This window comes from Sarcophilus harrisii, chromosome 2, assembly GCF_902635505.1.
Source record: "Sarcophilus harrisii chromosome 2, mSarHar1.11, whole genome shotgun sequence".
Lineage (NCBI taxonomy): Eukaryota > Metazoa > Chordata > Mammalia > Dasyuromorphia > Dasyuridae > Sarcophilus > Sarcophilus harrisii.
The window spans coordinates 510,904,835-510,922,276 of NC_045427.1; the positions used below are offsets into that span (position 1 = coordinate 510,904,835).

Consider the following 17,442-nt stretch of genomic DNA (forward strand, 5'->3'; position numbering starts at 1 on the left):
TATCATCTAACTTGTTTATGATCTTTAATAGGCAATTTTTCCTTTATGTTGAAACTAGTCAAATTTGTAGGAACATGAAACAAGAAACTAAAAGGGAAATTACAGCTACAAGATTTCTTAAAAGCCTATTGTTTTAAGTACTTCTGATCTGCCCTGAGATATAACTGAGGTTAGAATTGTTAATCAGTTTAATTTTTGCCACATTTATAAGCCACTTCTTACGTGTCAAATCTTGGACCAAGCTACAATGTGTTCTAGGTTAGATTTAGGATGGCAACACCATGAAACTTACGTTTAGTCCTCTATGTAGGGAGAAAATTCCAAGATATTTCGGTACTACACTGCCTAGTACTTTATTATGCAGCTGCCCCAAAATACAAAAAGGGTTCTCACCTTATCCCTGCTCTCACTAGAAATGAGGAAGAGTTTTCTCTTTATTGGTCTCCTAAAGATTCCCACCTTGAGCTATAACTTGTCTTTCCCATTTGTCTGCCTGGAGTCCATGGTCTAAATTTTCACACCTGTAAAATGAAGAAATTGAACTAGATGGGTTTCTGAGATTGCTTTGAGTTCCAAATATGTTCTAATGGATTTGGGACCTTTAAAGTTCTACCCACATTTTCTCTCTAGCATATTCATCAGATGGTTTTAAAACCTGATTTGTTATCCTAGTCTAGTCACACAAAGGGTCTTGCATAGTTTCAAGGACAGGTAATAAGTCTAGAGCTTCACTGCATTCCATCAGCTTCTTCGCATCACAGCTAACAACAACGACAAAAAAACTTTCAAAGCTGTTTGTTATGAGGGGATATAACTGGCAAATTATAAACCCAATAAATGAGTCCTTTGTATTTTAGATTATCCAGCTCTTCCTCTATTTCCCCAAATTCTATTTGACAACTCATCCTACAGGCAGCTGCAGAAGGCAGAATTTTCCAAATTCTATTATTTACATGTTCATACTGGTAAAGTTACTCCATAGACTAAATAATACATAATTTCAATCAACCGGGTTGTTTCTAAACAAGCATAATAATATTTAAAAATCCAGAAAAAAATTAAAAACATTTTTAAATTTTAAAATTTTCTTAATACCAAATATTAAAAAATTAGTAGTGGCTAAATTTCAAAATGTGTATCACAATATTTTTGATAATCTTATATTTGCTGGCAAAATCATATATCAAAACAGCATTGAAGCAAAGCTTATAAAGTTGTTTTGAAGGGGACACTACAAAAAACACATACGTATGAGGGGGGCGCAGAGAGGCTCATTTCAGTATAGACAAACCAACCATTAGCTTTTATCTTTTTTTATTTTTCCTTAAGAACAGTTATACCTTTTTTTTAACATGTGAAAAAATTTCTACACTTTATTATTCTGGAGTAGGAGAAGTCTGGGAGAGATGTGATTTCCCAAATTCTTTGAAATATTTTCAAATGATGCTAGAATAACTAAAGAATTTAATTTTGGTAAGCAGTCGCCTATAGACATTTTAAAATATCCTTCATGGGTATTATAATCATAAGAAAATTTAAGGCCTTTCAAGAATTCTCTATTAAGCCCTCTTTCTACTACTGCTACAAATATCAGCATTATTGTAAGGAGTTGCCAAATCAAAGAAATTAAACACAGGGATCAACTCTCAATGGCACCATTTGTAGAAGAGCCGACATCTAAAACTATGGGAAGAAACTGACCAAGTTCTTGTAAGAGTTTTTTGGTAGAATAAAAGTGACAGTTAATTAAAAATTCAGATTGGCAGGAAGCTTTTGAATTTCCGAGTACATTATAAAATTTACCCAGATTGGTAAAATAATCAATGAAGTAAAAATTAAATGAAGCACTGTTTTAATATCAGCTTCACAAACAAAAGGGAAAAGTGTCCATCTTAAAAAAAAGTTAAGATGCTTTTTACCTAAAATACAAACCCTAAAATGGGAGAACAATCAAATTGCTGAATATTTTCACTTGAATAACTTGTATAATAAGTGGTTTTTACTTGTTTTACAATTAAAATAAAAGCAGCATGAAAAATCATAATGATTATCATTCCTCAAAATGCATCCTAAGTCTTAAAATTAAGTCTAATAACAATATGTTGTTGAACAATTTCCAAAGAATTTTAAAATGCATAAAAGATAGTGGGGGCATGATGCTATAATGAAGTGAGAAGACTCCAAAGAATGAAATTAGAAAGTATCAGGGGGGAAAATGTGGTAAAATTCAACATGGCAGAATGGCAATATTTCTTATATTACTGAAATTCAAAATAGTTCTTCTGCAGGAAATAGTAACAGGTGGTAACCTTAAAAATGGACACAGCAATTCAGTACATAAATTAACAGGCAAAGATTCTTTGCAATTCAGTACATAAATTAACAGGCAAAGATTCTTTCCCCCACCCCCAAGTCTGGTAAAGTCCATGAAGATAATAAAAAAGAAATATCTGAAGCAGGAGAAACTTAAGTATAACAGCGTAGAAAATGATACAGATAAGACAAAATCCCATGTTGCAAAAACTATTTGATTTATTGGAACGGTTTTTCCTCTTCTTTTTTTCATTGCTTTATCCCTTTTTCTGTAAATTACTGCTTTCCATATCCAGTTGACAATGTTGGAAACTTATATCTCAAAAAAATAACAATTTTCCCTTTTGCAGTGCAGTGTATTTTATTCTATTATCAAACTTTTTACCTGATAATAATTTGTTCATGAGAGAATCTAGATTTCCTAAACTTTAGCTTCTATAACACAAAATTTAATAAAAAATTTATAATCATTACAAGTAAATTAACTTTAAAATATAATATGGCAAATATAATTTTATGAACAGTTGTATATGATACATTTTTATGTTCCTAAACATTTTATTTAGACCTGTAAAAGTCAAACAAACATAATATATTACATTTATGTTTCCTCTCAAATTTCCATTTTTGGGGAACAATATGTCAACTTTCTTTTGTAATCACCTTTATGTTTCAAAAAAAAGTAAAATATTGGACCAACTTATACTGAAAATTAGGAATGCTACAGCAAACTGCATTTTTGTTACTTAGATATATGCATAATACCTACTGTATATTACATGGAATTCAATAAGAGAAGGTATAAGGTTGAAAGTAACTACTAGGATTATAAGCAATATTGTGGTATGCAGGTAAATTTTATTTTTAAAATGCTAAATTGTATGCACAGAAACATTTAACCTTGATTTATTTTCTCTGTAAATTCAAAAAAAGGGATTAAAAAATAGAAATTATTTGGTATTAAGAAACATGCTTTAAAAAAAAAAAAGAGAGAGGAGTCATTTAATCAGAGCCTTTAGAGCTTGAAGTTCACTCGATCCAATCCATTCCCTCCCTCTATCATCTTAAAAGTAAGGACACAGAAATAGAGGGGTTAAGGAACATTTCCAAGCTCCCAGAGACAGTCAGGATCCAAACTCAGGTCTTCAGAGTGCTTTTTGGACTATAACATGTTCAGAAAATTTTTGTGAGATAGCTTCTTTTGAAAGTTTGTGTTCAAAAAGCATGCAACCTTTGAGTTGATTTCATCAAGTCTATTTATTAATGCATTTCAAGTTTCAAAAAACCTTACATATCTTTGCACAATACTTTATTTTTTTTTTTTTTGCAATGTTTTAGTAAAAATTTCCAAAGTGAACAAAAAAGATACTGTATAAAACACAGCGGACATTAAACTGACAGTAGTATTAGATCTCACTTGTCTTGATCTTTTTGTTTTACCACATCTTGATTTGCAGTGGAGAGAGTTCAGTGCACATATCTCTTTTCAGAAAACATTTAACTTAGACTCAAAATAAAATAGGGCAGTGTGTATTCTGCCAAAACCCTACCACAGGATAACATTACAAGCAAAAAATTTACATGATCCAAAGTCTACCACACTCAAGAAGTTACTAAGAACTCTTGCAAAATGAAAGTCACCATTTTAGAAATGCAAACCCACTTCCAACCTTTGCACAGTCTGAAAACAAATGTATTTAAATGATTTAAAAGCAATTACGTATATTTCTACCTATTGTTTAGAATTATTTATAATCTGGGGTTTCATGTACAAAATTTGTCTCTAAATCATGTACAAAAAGCTGTATTTTGAAAAAAGTCACCACATACTGTACAAGTTTACAAGGAAGAGATCCCATTATTTTCTCTAGCATTTTTGGCCTTGCTGGCTTGCGTCACATTATGAGAATGATTGTGTAAACCTTATACTCTTAAAAAGAAAAGAAAAGAAAAAGGAATACCCAAATACAGAAGTCTTTTCAACCTTCAAAAAATTTTCCTTCAAAGTGAAGCCAGGAAAATGATAGCCATTTACATCTGATTAGTTTGATGTAGTTGGAAAACAGAAGCAATAAATATGTCACAAGCTTAAACGTTTTTTAATGCCCCCTTCCATTTCCTGCATAGCAGTAAGCCTGTTAATACATTAAATGCTTTTGCTTTCTTTCCTTAAATTCCAATTATTTACAGCTGCTTAAAAACTAAATTTGTAATGGGACATTGTGCTGTTTCAACTTCACTGCTGTTTAAAGATTTTTAAAAATGTCAGTAGGCCTATCAGTTGATCAAATAATTGTTTTTAGTGGTTATTCATTATCACTTACAATATGATGAAAAGTGTCCATTTTTTGATAAATTAAAAAATAAGCATAACCTTTTCTTTTCCAACAACAAAAAAGTTTTAGAAATCAAAATCAAAACAAAACTACAAAATATCATTTGTTAATTATATATATGAAAAAGTAAAAATAAGTAGGCTGCAAACAAAAAATCCAACAGGCATAATTTCCACAAAAGCATGAATAAAATTTCAACTAACTTTAAAAGGCTGAACTGAATAGTTACATGAAGTTTAAAATAAAACGAAATCAGACTCATATAAAAAAGTCAATTTGAAGCAGTATGCTGCATATGCCCAGTTTACATAACACTTCTGTCAACTGTATCCCTAGAGAGTATTCAGCTGTGTGCTATGTTTTAGCAGCTGTTTGAAAAGATAAATGATTAGTGGAACCAACTCTTATCATAAGGAAAAAAAAAAAAAAAAAAACTGATTCTCATTTCAAAACTGCTGTGTAAAAGCATTATAGAATCCTGGACCATTATACACCACCATCCTCTGTTATCCTGAGTATGTCAATTAAAACAGTAATTGTTTTCATTAATAGCGGAAAAGTTTTATAATACAAAGAAACATCCATATTGCAATTTTTGTTTACAATTGCACAGAGAAGTACAGTGTACGTAAGAAATACATGTCTGCATATAACAAGGTATGTACATTGGCAAGTGATGTCTCCAATGTTGAGGTGGTCTAGCCTCCTAGCCTTAATTGGCAGTTGAAAAATAGATATATATTTCAATTTGTGAATAAAAGTTTTAATAGAGCCATGTTTGCCTGCAAGTGAAGAAAACGCAGCAACGAAGAACAGGGAACAAGGGGCGCGCAATCATATTCTAAGACTTTGTGCCATTAGATTAAAAATATCTGTCTGTAAGAAAAACATGTTACTTTCTTCTTTTTTTTTTTTTTAAATTGGAACATTCAGCCATTAAAATTTAAACAACTCCACCTGGGCTGAGGACATAGTATCTTGCCTTTTTTCTTCTACTCTTATGCTGAGAGTTTAGTCTGGGGACAATGACTTAATAGGTTTTTCTTTGGAGTGAAGTTTTCCCATTGTAGGCACTAGGAAGAACCAAGGCAAAAGCTGCAGTTAACGTCTCATGTGTCCCATTTGATAACTTTCTCGGGGTCTCTGACGCTGTGGTGGCTGAACTGCTTGGGGAGGTCTCCTCCGCTTTAAAGTGCCTGAGTTATTAAATAAAAGCAAATTAAGTCATGATTTAAAAAAAAAAAAAAGAAAACACATTATCCTCAATATACAATTCAAATCAGGTAACTTCTAAACATATGTAAAACTTTGTAAAAAGTATAAGACTTGAGTATAAGTATAGAAACTTAAAAAAATAAACTATAAGACTTAAGATCCTTCCATTCCAGTTACAATTCACTAAAAGGATCATGGTTGATTTAAATCATCACTTTATTTGTTAAGGGGATTGTACTGATACCATTTAATAAGATATCTAAGGGTATAAAAGTTGACAAAGTTCAAACAGAATAAAGTTGTGTGAATCTGACAAAAATAATAACAACATGAACATTTAAATCAAAGTATTTTTATAAATCAACAGGTGAAAAGTCAATACAGCAAAGTCTTAAAAAAACTTAAAAAAACTTTAAAAAACTTAAAATAGTTTGTCACTGTTGTTGTAAGACAGTATTCTTAAAATAAATATTCACCAAACCATATATTCAATAATCTCATTTCCAATGGCAAAGTATCTATCTATTAAAAATTATTGTGGCAGTTCTCACTCTGAAGGTAACTCTTCTTATTAAACAGAAATTTGTGTTACTGTTTGAAGAACTATACCACTAAAATACACACACACACACACACACACACACACACACACACACACACACACACCAGCTGACTTCTTTAAAAATGGAACAAAAATTTATTCTGCTCATCTCATCTTACCTGGAAGTGGTTTAGGAGGAGGCAACTTTGGATTACTGCTTGGAGTATGAACACTGCATATCTTAATAAACCCAGCCATTAACATGATCAAGGCAATTCCCATAAGCAACACTGCCCACCAGTAAGCCTAAAAATAATAGATAAATATTTATTTTCTTTAATAAGTTTACAAAACATTTAATTATATTAGAAGTTTAAGCAAGCTTAGCATATAGGAAACCTACTCTAAATATCATACTTCTAAATCTGTAACATTTAGTATAAAGCTAACAATTCTAAAATCATGATTTCTAAAGTAATGCAATGATATTTACATATTCATAAATGGGTTATTTAACAAATTCATTTTCCTAGAACTCAAGCTGAGAATCAATTAAAAAAAACCACTGTACCTACAATTAAGTCCAGGGGTCCTCAAACTACACCCGCAGGCCAGATGTGGCAACTGAGGACTTTATCCCCCTCACCTAGGGCTATGAAGTTTCTTTATTTAAAGGCCCACAAAACAAAGTTTTTGTTTTTACTATAGTCAGGTCCTTCAACAGTCTGAGGGACAATGAACTGGCTCCCTATTTAACAAGTTTGAGGACCCCTGACTAGATTATACATACTAAGTTGCATATATTTTAAACATGCAATTCAGGAAATAGGGTGACTTAGCAAAAACAAAACAAAGCAAAACAAAACACTGGTTTAAAATCTTAGTTGTCAAGAATTAGCTGTAGGATCTTGGAAGGTCACTGATTTGACTTCTATGAGCCTAATTCCTCATCTGTAAAATGAAGGTAAAATCTACACTATCAATACCTCACTGGGTTTTTATGAAGCACAAATAAACAATATACTGCATACAGAATTTAATACAGTATAAAATATTGCATAAATGTCAACTATGATAATGCCTAGAATAATGAATGCAAAACTGGGTAGCCCTGTTTTTAATAAGGTCATGGGCTTTCACAGCATTTAAGTACTTAAAGGAATTTTAAACAGCACCTAATCTAATCCAATCTCATTTTAAAGAGAAGGAAACTGATACTCAAGAGATCAATTATAAATGAGAAAATTAACATATTAAGAGAGTAGAAGGAAAAGGCTACAGTAGGGAGTCATACTAAAAGAAAAAGAAAGAATGGACTATAGGGGGAAAATAACTTTTAAAAAATGGGCATAAGAACTCAGAAAGCTTATCAGTATATTGTTATGTAATGTACAATCAATAGATCCCCAAACCTCAAGAAATCCTAAAAAGAACCATATTACAACATAATGATATTATAAGTCATATTCAGGATGAAGACCCTGAATCTTTAAGATTCTCTTTTAAAAGGTAGTGCGAGAATGAAAAGAGAATTTATTAGACTAGAAGTAGAAATACTAGGTTCCACTCCTAGTTATTACAATTAATGTGTAATATTAGTCAAATCCCTTCATCTTACAGAACCTTAAAACTCATTCCTATTGTTTGTCCTTTATTCTCCAAGATGATAATCAGGGAAGTGAAGTTACATCTTGCAAGTGAACTGGATTTAAATGAGGCTGTTGAAAACCACCAGATCTCCTCCTGAGCCATCTGAGTCCAATGGCAAAATATAGAACAGGACAACTGAAGATGGTACCCCAAATGCATTGGCAGATCTTGGCTTTTTAAGTTAAGATCTTTCCAAGGTCTCAGTCTGACTGAGGCTATGCCCAATTGGTGATTTAAGTATAGATAAGGAAACATTTGAAAGCATAGTTATAAATGTATATTTTCTTAAAATGTTAAGCATCCACCTAAAATCATCAATAAGCATTATTTGCACTGGGAATAACCTAGAAATCTTCTCAGTAAGACCAAGAGTGAAAGAATGCCCATTGTCACCAAAATTATTTAATATTACTTTAGAAATGCTAATAGCAATAAGAGGAGAAAAAGGAATCGAAGGAATTAGAATTCTCAATGAAGTAATAAAGCTATCACTTTTTGCAAACACTTTTGCAAGTATATACTTGGAAAATACTAAAGATCCAACTAACTAGTAGAAACAATATTTTGAGCAAAGTAGCAAGAAAGAAATTAATACACATAAGTCACCAGCATTTCTATAAATCACGAACAAAACTCTGCAAGAAAAAAATAGTAAGAGATACCTCATTTAAAATAATTATAGACAATATAAAATACTCGGGAATATCCTTGTCAAAACAAATTCAGCAACTACATGAACTTAATTATAAAATTTTATACAAATAAAGCCTAATTTAAATAATTGGAGAAGACACATTCATTGTTCATGGATGAAAAGGACTTAAATCATAAAAATGACAATCCATACAATGCCTTCTCAAATAACTACAAAAATTATTTTACTCAAGGAGAAAGACTAAAAACAAAATTCATTTGAAAAAAAGAGCAAAAATTTCAAAAAGAACTAATGAAAAAATGTAAAGGAGAGAGAGAGGTCTAGCAGTACCACATCTTAAAAATAAATTATAAGAGATTATCAAAACTATCTGGTACTGGCTAAGAAATAGAAAGGTAGATCAGTAATTACAGATATACAATACACAGTAACAAATGAACACAGTAACTTTGTGTTTAACAAATGTAAAAATTTAAGTTTCAGGGATAAGAATTCATTATTTAGTGGGTAAAACAAAACAAAAAATAAACAAAAAACTATTGGAAAAGCCAAAAAACAATTTGGCAGAAATTTGGGTATAGACCAATATCTTACACCATTTATCATGATTAAAATGAATACATAACCTAGATATAAAGGGAAATATCACAAGAAAATTAGAATATGGAACATATTATCTAAAAAGAGTTATGGATAGGAAAACAAATTTATGAACAGTAATGAGATACAGAGCACTGTGGAGAATAAAATGGATTTGATTACATTAAATTAAAAACATTTTGTACAAATAAAGCCAATGTAGGCAAGATTAGAAGGAAAACAGAAAACCGGGAAAGAATTTTATACACAATTTCCCAGATAAAGATCTCATTTCTTAAATATATGAAGAACTTTGCCAAATCTATAAGAATTCCCCAAATGATAAATGGTCAAAGCATATACTTATGTAGTTTTCAGGAGACATAATCAAAATTATACAAAGTCACATGAAAAAAGTACTCTAAATTACTGATAAAAGAAATGCATATTAAAACAACTCTTGGGTACCATCTAACACTATAAAGATTGACCCAAGAGTTCTCTAATTGAGAACATTAGGAGGAAAATGACATGTTGGAAGGAACAAAAAATTGGCACATTAATACTCTTAGTTGGAATCATAAAATGATCTAATCATTTTAGAGAACAATCTAGAATTCTATCCAAAGAGTCACAAAAATGTATACCCAGTGACCAGCAATACCAACATTAGATCTGTTTCTCAAGAAAACTATAGGGAATAAGGAAAAGACCTTACATGTTCTAAAATATTTATAACAGCTCTCTTCATGGTTGCAAAGAAGGAATGGTCCTAGACTGGGGAATAGTTAAACAAGTTGTAGTATATAGATGGAATAATACTACTACACTAAAAGAAATGATGAGCTGCTTGATTTTAAATGTTAACATTTTAACTTTCCCTCCACTACACAGAAAAACAATTTTTTAACATTCATTAATATTTACATGTTTGTCAGAGGTGGTTGTTGTTTGTCTTTCATTCTCAAAAAGCTCCATGACAATCAGGGAGGTGATACCATGACATGCAAATGAATTAGATTTAAGTGAGTGAGGGCTGAGCAAGGTCACCTGTCTCACTTTCCCCTCTAGAGCCATCTGGATCCAGTGGCCACATAGAGATCAAGACAACTGGAGATGGCCTAACTACATTAATTCATCTCTGAAGATGGATGGCATTTGCATATTAAGTCTTTGAAAATTATTTTTAATCATATTGCTGAGAGTAACAAAGACATTCAAATTTGATCATAATACAAATTTGCTTTTACTGTATACAATGTTATCCTGATTCTGCGAATTTCATTTTGCATCAGTGCACTGTAGTCTTTCCAGGTTTATCTGAAAGCATCCTGCTTATCATTTCTCACAGAATAATAATAATATTCCATCACAGTCACATACAACAACTTGTTCAGCCATTTCCCAATTGACGGGCATTCTCTCAATTTCCAATTGTTTGCTTCCACAAAAAGAGCTGCTATCAATATGTTTGTTCATAGACAGATTCCTTTTCTTTTTGAAAAGTTCTCTGGGTTACATACTGGTATGTATTATGGTATTAACTGGTCAAAAGGTCTATGCAATTTTAGAGCTTTTGGGCATAATTCCAAATTGCTTCTTAAACTATGCGTCATTGCCCCATTTAGATCTGTGTAACTGAAAGTAGGGGAGGGAGGTATCACAAAATTATGACTTATCAGTAACCTATTTTATAAATCTATATACCTGAGGTAGGATAAAGTTTCTTGAGCAAAAAGGAATCACAAGTAGAAAAAGTTTCAAGAACCCTGTTCTACAGAATTCTCAAACAGTATACCACTTCATCATTCTTTGCTTCAATTCTTAATCTATCCTTTATCACACTAAATGGGCATTGCCACTGCCTCAAACTGAAAACCTGTATGAGACCTTAGCTTAAAAAGGCTAAGGTCTCCCACTGCATCAGGGCTATCTTCAGTCCTCCCAATCTATATTTTGCCACTGGAAGAGAAAATGAGGTAGGTTGACCTTGCAGAGCCCTCCCTCATTTAAATCCAACTCACTTGGATGTCATGGCATCACTTCCCTGATGATGACAAAGAACAAACAACAATCTCTGTGCATAGAACTGTGGATTCAAATGAATTAATCAATTGGGCAACACAGATCTTTCTACATAAGATATCATACCTTTACCTCCGAGTATTCTGTCTAAATGAATGTTAAAAAATAAAAATCATTCCGGCTCTCACTGATTAGTCAACAATAAGTCCCAGAGCAAGCAATTCCCACTTGGGTTATTATTTTGGGCCCAGGATTAATTCAGAGTAAATGTAAATAGCAACTGTTTTCTGTTTGGGGCAGAAGCCCTAATGGGAACCTCCTGGGCTGGATTTGGAGGGAAGAAGGAAGGGGGGGGCAGGGAATTGGTAAAAGAGGTTATTCTTTACCTCAATTCTTACCTAACCTTAATCACTGAATGGGCTTTGCTTCGCGGAAAGAGACCTGTTAAAGACCTTAACTTTAAAAGGTCAAGGCCTCTTACTACAATCTATATTTTGCCACTGGACCCAGATGACACTGGAGAAGAAAGTGAGATGGGTGACTTTGCAGGAACCACCCCCACTCAAATCCAATTCTCTTGCCTGTTATGGCATCTGCTTCTTGATAGCATGGTCCACATTGAGAACAAAGACCAAACAACAATGGTACCCAGCACACTGTCTGGAATGTAGTAGATACTGATAAATAGTTATTTAATGATTACTATTCCCATTATAATGGAGAAATTGACATTCTAAGAACTTATTTGCCCAAGGAAATTAATATCAAATGAAAGAGCATGCTAAATTTTATACAAACCATTATTTCTGAACATAGTTTAAGGTAAAAAAAATATTATTAAAGAGTATTTTGTTTATTCTTCATGTTTCAACAGCATTAATAATAAACTACAAAAAACTGGTGAAATTAATGACAAAGAAATTCAATTCCAGAATCCAAATTAAAAATTGCCTTTCCCCCCCCCCCCCTCCTCAAAACACATATAACACAATGTCATCCATGAATTCTCTATTAATCTAAACAAATATCATGTGTACTAAATTTGGGGTATGCCCTCTCCACCCCAACCTCAGAACTGATACATTCAAATTCAAGTTCCCTTCAAAATAAATCACTGTCGTCGTTGGAGTAGTTGTTCAGTCATGTCCTACTCCTCATAACCACAATTGAGGTTTTCTTGGCAAAAACACTTGAGTGGTTTGTCATTTCCTTCTTCACCTCATTTTATAGATGTGAAAACTAAGGCAAATAAGATTAAGTGACTTGTCCAGAATCACACTGCTAGTAATTATTTGAGGCCACATTTGAACTCAGAAAAATTAATCTTCCTGACTCCAGGTCCAACATTCTATCCACTATACCACACTGTAAGAGCAAACAATTTTTTTCCAGAGATTATGCCCTTGTCTAAACTAGCTCTTTGGAATCATCTTCAAAGCTTGAGATGCTTTAACACTGGAAACCTTTGTCTTTGGAGAAAGTATTTGATTTTCTAACCTAAAAGTCACCTGAAGCCTGGGTAGGTGAATAAGATAAAGGTGGGTAAGATGGGAAAAACTATTTAAGGTAGAGAGAAAAAAAAAATGTATGACAAGAGAGTAGTAAGACTGATTTTGTACATGTGGTTTATAACCCAGATGCAAAACCAATTGCAGAAGTGCTCTCAGAAGTGTTTTCAACAATGGCAACACATATTCACTCAACAAGCATTTATTAAGCACTTCCATATGTTTTATAAGTTAATTGTATGGAATAATCTAAAATATTCTGGAGGGAATAACACTCATTTGAATAACAAAGAGTGTGTGTATATGTGCATGCACACTTATATAAATTTTAATAATTGTTTTTGGGGAATTTTATTATTTTATAATCAAAACTTGCATAAAATATAGATCAATACCAGTCCTCAAAGGTCTTCTCTAATGGTATATCACAAGAAAGTTGTTAATAACAATATTGAATGAAACAAAGTTGAGAGTAGATTTCAACAAATTTTCAGGTAACACAAAGGTAGTAGGAATAATGAAAATATTAGATGTCAGAATTAATATTCAAAATTATCTTTACAGATTGAAAGACTAAAATCAAGATGGAAGTTGACGTGAAGAAATGAAAAGTCACGTATATATACTAAAACAATTATGTCCATACCCCTCACTATTTATGAGGGTAAAAAGAAAAAAAAGAAACAAACATCTAGCCTTTTATTTCTAATCAAAATTTAAAGTTTTTTTTGTTGTGGTTGTTGTTGTTTTTTACTGAGGCAATTGGGGTTGCCCAGAGTCACATAGCTAGAAAGTGTTAAGTGTCTGAGACCATATTTGAACCCAGGTCCTCCTGAGTTCAAGGCTAATGCTCTATACTGTACCACTTGGCTGCCCCAACATTTTAAGTTTTAAAAACAAATCTAATTTTCATCATAAAAAGCATCCAACAAACAAAAAAGCATTGATGTTTCACACTAATAAAATCTACATTAGCAGCATCCAAGATTCAAAAGACAAATGAAATTTATATAGCACTTTGAGAAATGTAAGGTACGTTAGGTGTCTTCAGCCTTGAGAACAAGAGGGAATAAAGGTGAAGAGAGAAAAGATCTGAATAAAGGTCAATTTCTAAGCAAACCACATTCAACCTATATTTGGACAACTCAAACAAATTTATCACTAGCAGATTCTCTTCCATTCTTCCATTAATATTTTAATGATTTTTAAGTTCATTTTCAGCAACCATTTAAATGTGTCAAACAAATTAGCATTGGTGCATTATTACACTGACTATCCTGTGGACAAAAAAGAGATATTATGGGCTGAGTAAGAGTAGTTAGATGGATTTAGCAGCAGATTAAACTTGTTGTCCCTAAAAAAAATTAATAAATTATTATCAGCTAGCAGGGTCATTTTTTTTTATTATTATAATAGCTTTTTATTTACAAAACATATGCATGAGTAATTTTTCAACATTGATCCTTGCAAAAACCTTCTGTTCCAACTTTTCCCTTCCTTCTCTACCACGCCCTCCCCCTAGAGGGCAGATAGTCCAATACATGTTAAATATGTTAAAGTATATGTTAAATACAATATATGTATACATATTTGTGCAGTTATCTTGCTAGCAGGGTCATCTTTAATGCCACAGGGATGTTCCATTCAACATTTTTATCAATAATTAAGTTAAAGGCATAGCTTGTCAAATTTTGGGGTGATACAAAGTTAGCAGGAATGATTAAAATGTCAGATGTCCAAATCAACATTCAAAATTATTTCCACATATTGAAATAATAGCCAATTTAAAGGTGATATGATTAACTCTATAAGCCTAATGTCTTGTTCACAATAACTCATTTGCAAAAATATATGGATATTAAGATTATGTCAGAGTTCAAATTGAGTCAATATTTTGATATGATGCAACAATCTTATGTTAGAAGTAAAGTATCCAGTATTCAAAACATGATAAATGATATTTGCAAAGCACAACCCTTCCACAATATCAAATTTGATAGGTCTCTCATTGAAATAGAATTCATATTTGAAAAGGGATATTGACAAATGAAAATACGTTCAGAAAAAGGTCAGAGGGAGTATAAGAAGGTCTAAAACATGTGAAAAAGGAATAGTTAAAAGAAAGGAATACTTTGCCTAAAGATAAGAATCTCAAGCAAAGAGAACTATTTGAATGACTGAAAGGGCAGCAAGTTTATTTTTTTGTAAATCTAGAGAAAACTTATAACTTAGAGATGAAAGAAACAGAACAGAAATGATCTTTTTTGAACTTTGCTCTGGACCCCAAAATTCCTGAATTCCTGAAAGAGTCTCCCTCCCCACAAAAAAACAAAGAGATGTAATGTTCTGGTTGGTTTTCTAGCAGTCTCTGGACCAGCCTTCCTTTCTGCAGAGTAATCACTATGAGAATAGCCAAATTCTTTATTATCTCCTTCACAGTCTAGTTTCCTTGCCTGGGGCCCAGGCTAGCTTTCTTGAGGTCCTCTGCAATGTGTTTTGGTTTCTGTGGGGGAGGCAGGAGGACCACCACCATGGTCTCTGTCTTGAAGTCTGTCTCAGTCCAAGAGCTTGTGCCCCAGCCTCCAGCCCTCTGTCTTCTCCAAGTCTGTCTATAAGCCCACTCCGAGTCTGACCCTGGCCCTTATGAGTCTGTATCCGAGACCTTCTGAATCTGTCTCTGGCTCAGACGGGCCTTGGTCTCAGTGGAAAAATGAAGGAGGACAGGCCTGCCACCACGGTGGTGTGAGATGGAATGAATGAATCTGGCTGAGTTTGTCCCAGCTTATATGCTCTATTTTATTTACATCACCATAGGTGTCAATCTTGTAGAACTATATTAAGTACTAAGTACATGTAACTAAACTAGAGAACTATTCATCACCATGCTAAAAAGTAATCTCTGAGGGTACACTCCAATGACTACCTCACTAGAGAACCATGTGCACTACTCTATATAATTTTCTCTCTCTCACAAACACACACAACATATACATAAGCACATGAACGCGTGCGCACACACACACACACACACACACACTTCTTCAAGATGTTCTACTTTAGCAATGAGTTTCTCTTATTACTAAGAAACAAGTCAACAATCACCATTCTTTTAACTGCTTTTTCTATCTTTTGAAGGGTGAAATTATCATTAAGACAAAGTAAAAAAGAATACTTTTCTGCAGGAGTCCCAAAAGACAGATAGATAAGTTTCCATATTACTCTTATTTGCCTCTGTGCCAGGCTCTCACACATCTAATAACCCTTTCTCTACAGGTAATCATTAGTCTCCTATGATGAATACATTGATAAAATCTACTAAGAAAATCAACTCGGAAGGAATTAAAAGCTTAAGAATGACATTCTGATGTCACAAAGGAAATTTCCACAAGAAAAGAAAGGGAGAAATGATTTTAAAAACTGACCAATATGAATGTACACAATGAACAAAGAGACAAACTTTTAAAACACAAAAGATAGAAAGGCAGGTAAGAAAGATAAATATAGGAGTGCACAACCAAGACGCAAGAAGAGTTTATATGTTAATGCTGCAAATGATCTATGGTTGCAAAGTGAAGAACAATAAGAGGCGTTTATTTTGTTGCCATTTAGAACTAGAAATAAGTCAAAAGCTCAAAGTAGATATAGAATCACTTATCAAGACAGATGGAAAAATGATCACAGGTGATAAAAAGAAGGCAGAGCTGCTCAAATCTTATTTTGCTTGAATTCTCAGCTGAAAAAAAATGAGTAAAGACAAAAAAATATATCAACCAAGGAATCAAAAACCAAGATAAGATTAGGGGGGAGGAGGAGAAAGGATGGTAGTTCAAGATAGCTAACTGCCTTTGTTAAGTTCAAGTAATCATAAACAGATGAAGTATAGCCCAAAGTATTAAAATAACTTATAGAAATAAGTGCTAAACCAGAACTAATTAGCTGTGAAAGACTATGGAGAAAATAAGCAGTATCTTTTAATTGCAGAGGGCAATTCTTGTTATGATTTTAAAAGGTTTAGAGAAGTTTACAAAATATACGCCAGTGAGCTTAATTCCTTTCAAATTCTTTTCAATTCTGTAATTCCTTTCAAAATTGTAAAACGTATTATTAAAAAAATAGTTAGTAAACATTGAGAAAAGTAAATAATGATCATATCACAAAGAATCAATATGACTTTATTCAAAATGTGCCATGAAAAACTAACCTCATTTTCTTTTTAAACCAAGATACTAAATCTGGAAGGTCACAAGAATACTGGAGACACAGTTTGTTCAGACTTTAGCAAAACATCCTTTCATGCTTTATTTGTGGACAAGATGAAGAAATGTTTGCTAAATGATAGTGTTACGGATAACTATGAACTATCTGAATTACCAGGTTAAAAAAAAACAAAACACAGAAATTCAGTTAGTTTAGCTTCAACATTAAAAAAAAAATCTAGTAAAAATATTCAAAGAAAAAACTTACAATTATGATTAATTATTCTTGAATAAAGGAAAGGACATACAGGAAGGGATGGAAAAAAGAACGGAAGCAATGCTGATGAAACAAATTTTAAATTCCAAAGACAGAAGATAAACAGAACTTGACAGATAAGTGTTAGTAAGTACTACAATGCTAATT

General features: G+C 32.5%; 1 protein-coding gene across 3 annotated transcripts in view; it reads right to left on the reverse strand.

Annotated features, from left to right (window-relative positions):
- Nucleotides 1-3,551: 3,551 nt before the first annotated feature.
- Nucleotides 3,552-17,442, reverse strand: part of ADAM10 (ADAM metallopeptidase domain 10) — a 135,307-nt gene continuing 121,416 nt past the window's right edge. For 2 of the 3 annotated variants that reach the window (XM_031955276.1, XM_031955278.1), the window contains 2 exons: nucleotides 6,585-6,711; nucleotides 3,552-5,845 (listed from right to left, as the gene is read on the reverse strand). In XM_031955276.1, coding sequence (XP_031811136.1) covers nucleotides 5,751-5,845; nucleotides 6,585-6,711 — 222 coding nt within the window. In that variant the 3' untranslated portion in view covers nucleotides 3,552-5,750. The remainder of the gene's footprint in view (nucleotides 5,846-6,584; nucleotides 6,712-17,442) is intronic. The other variant, XM_031955277.1, reaches the window with a different exon arrangement.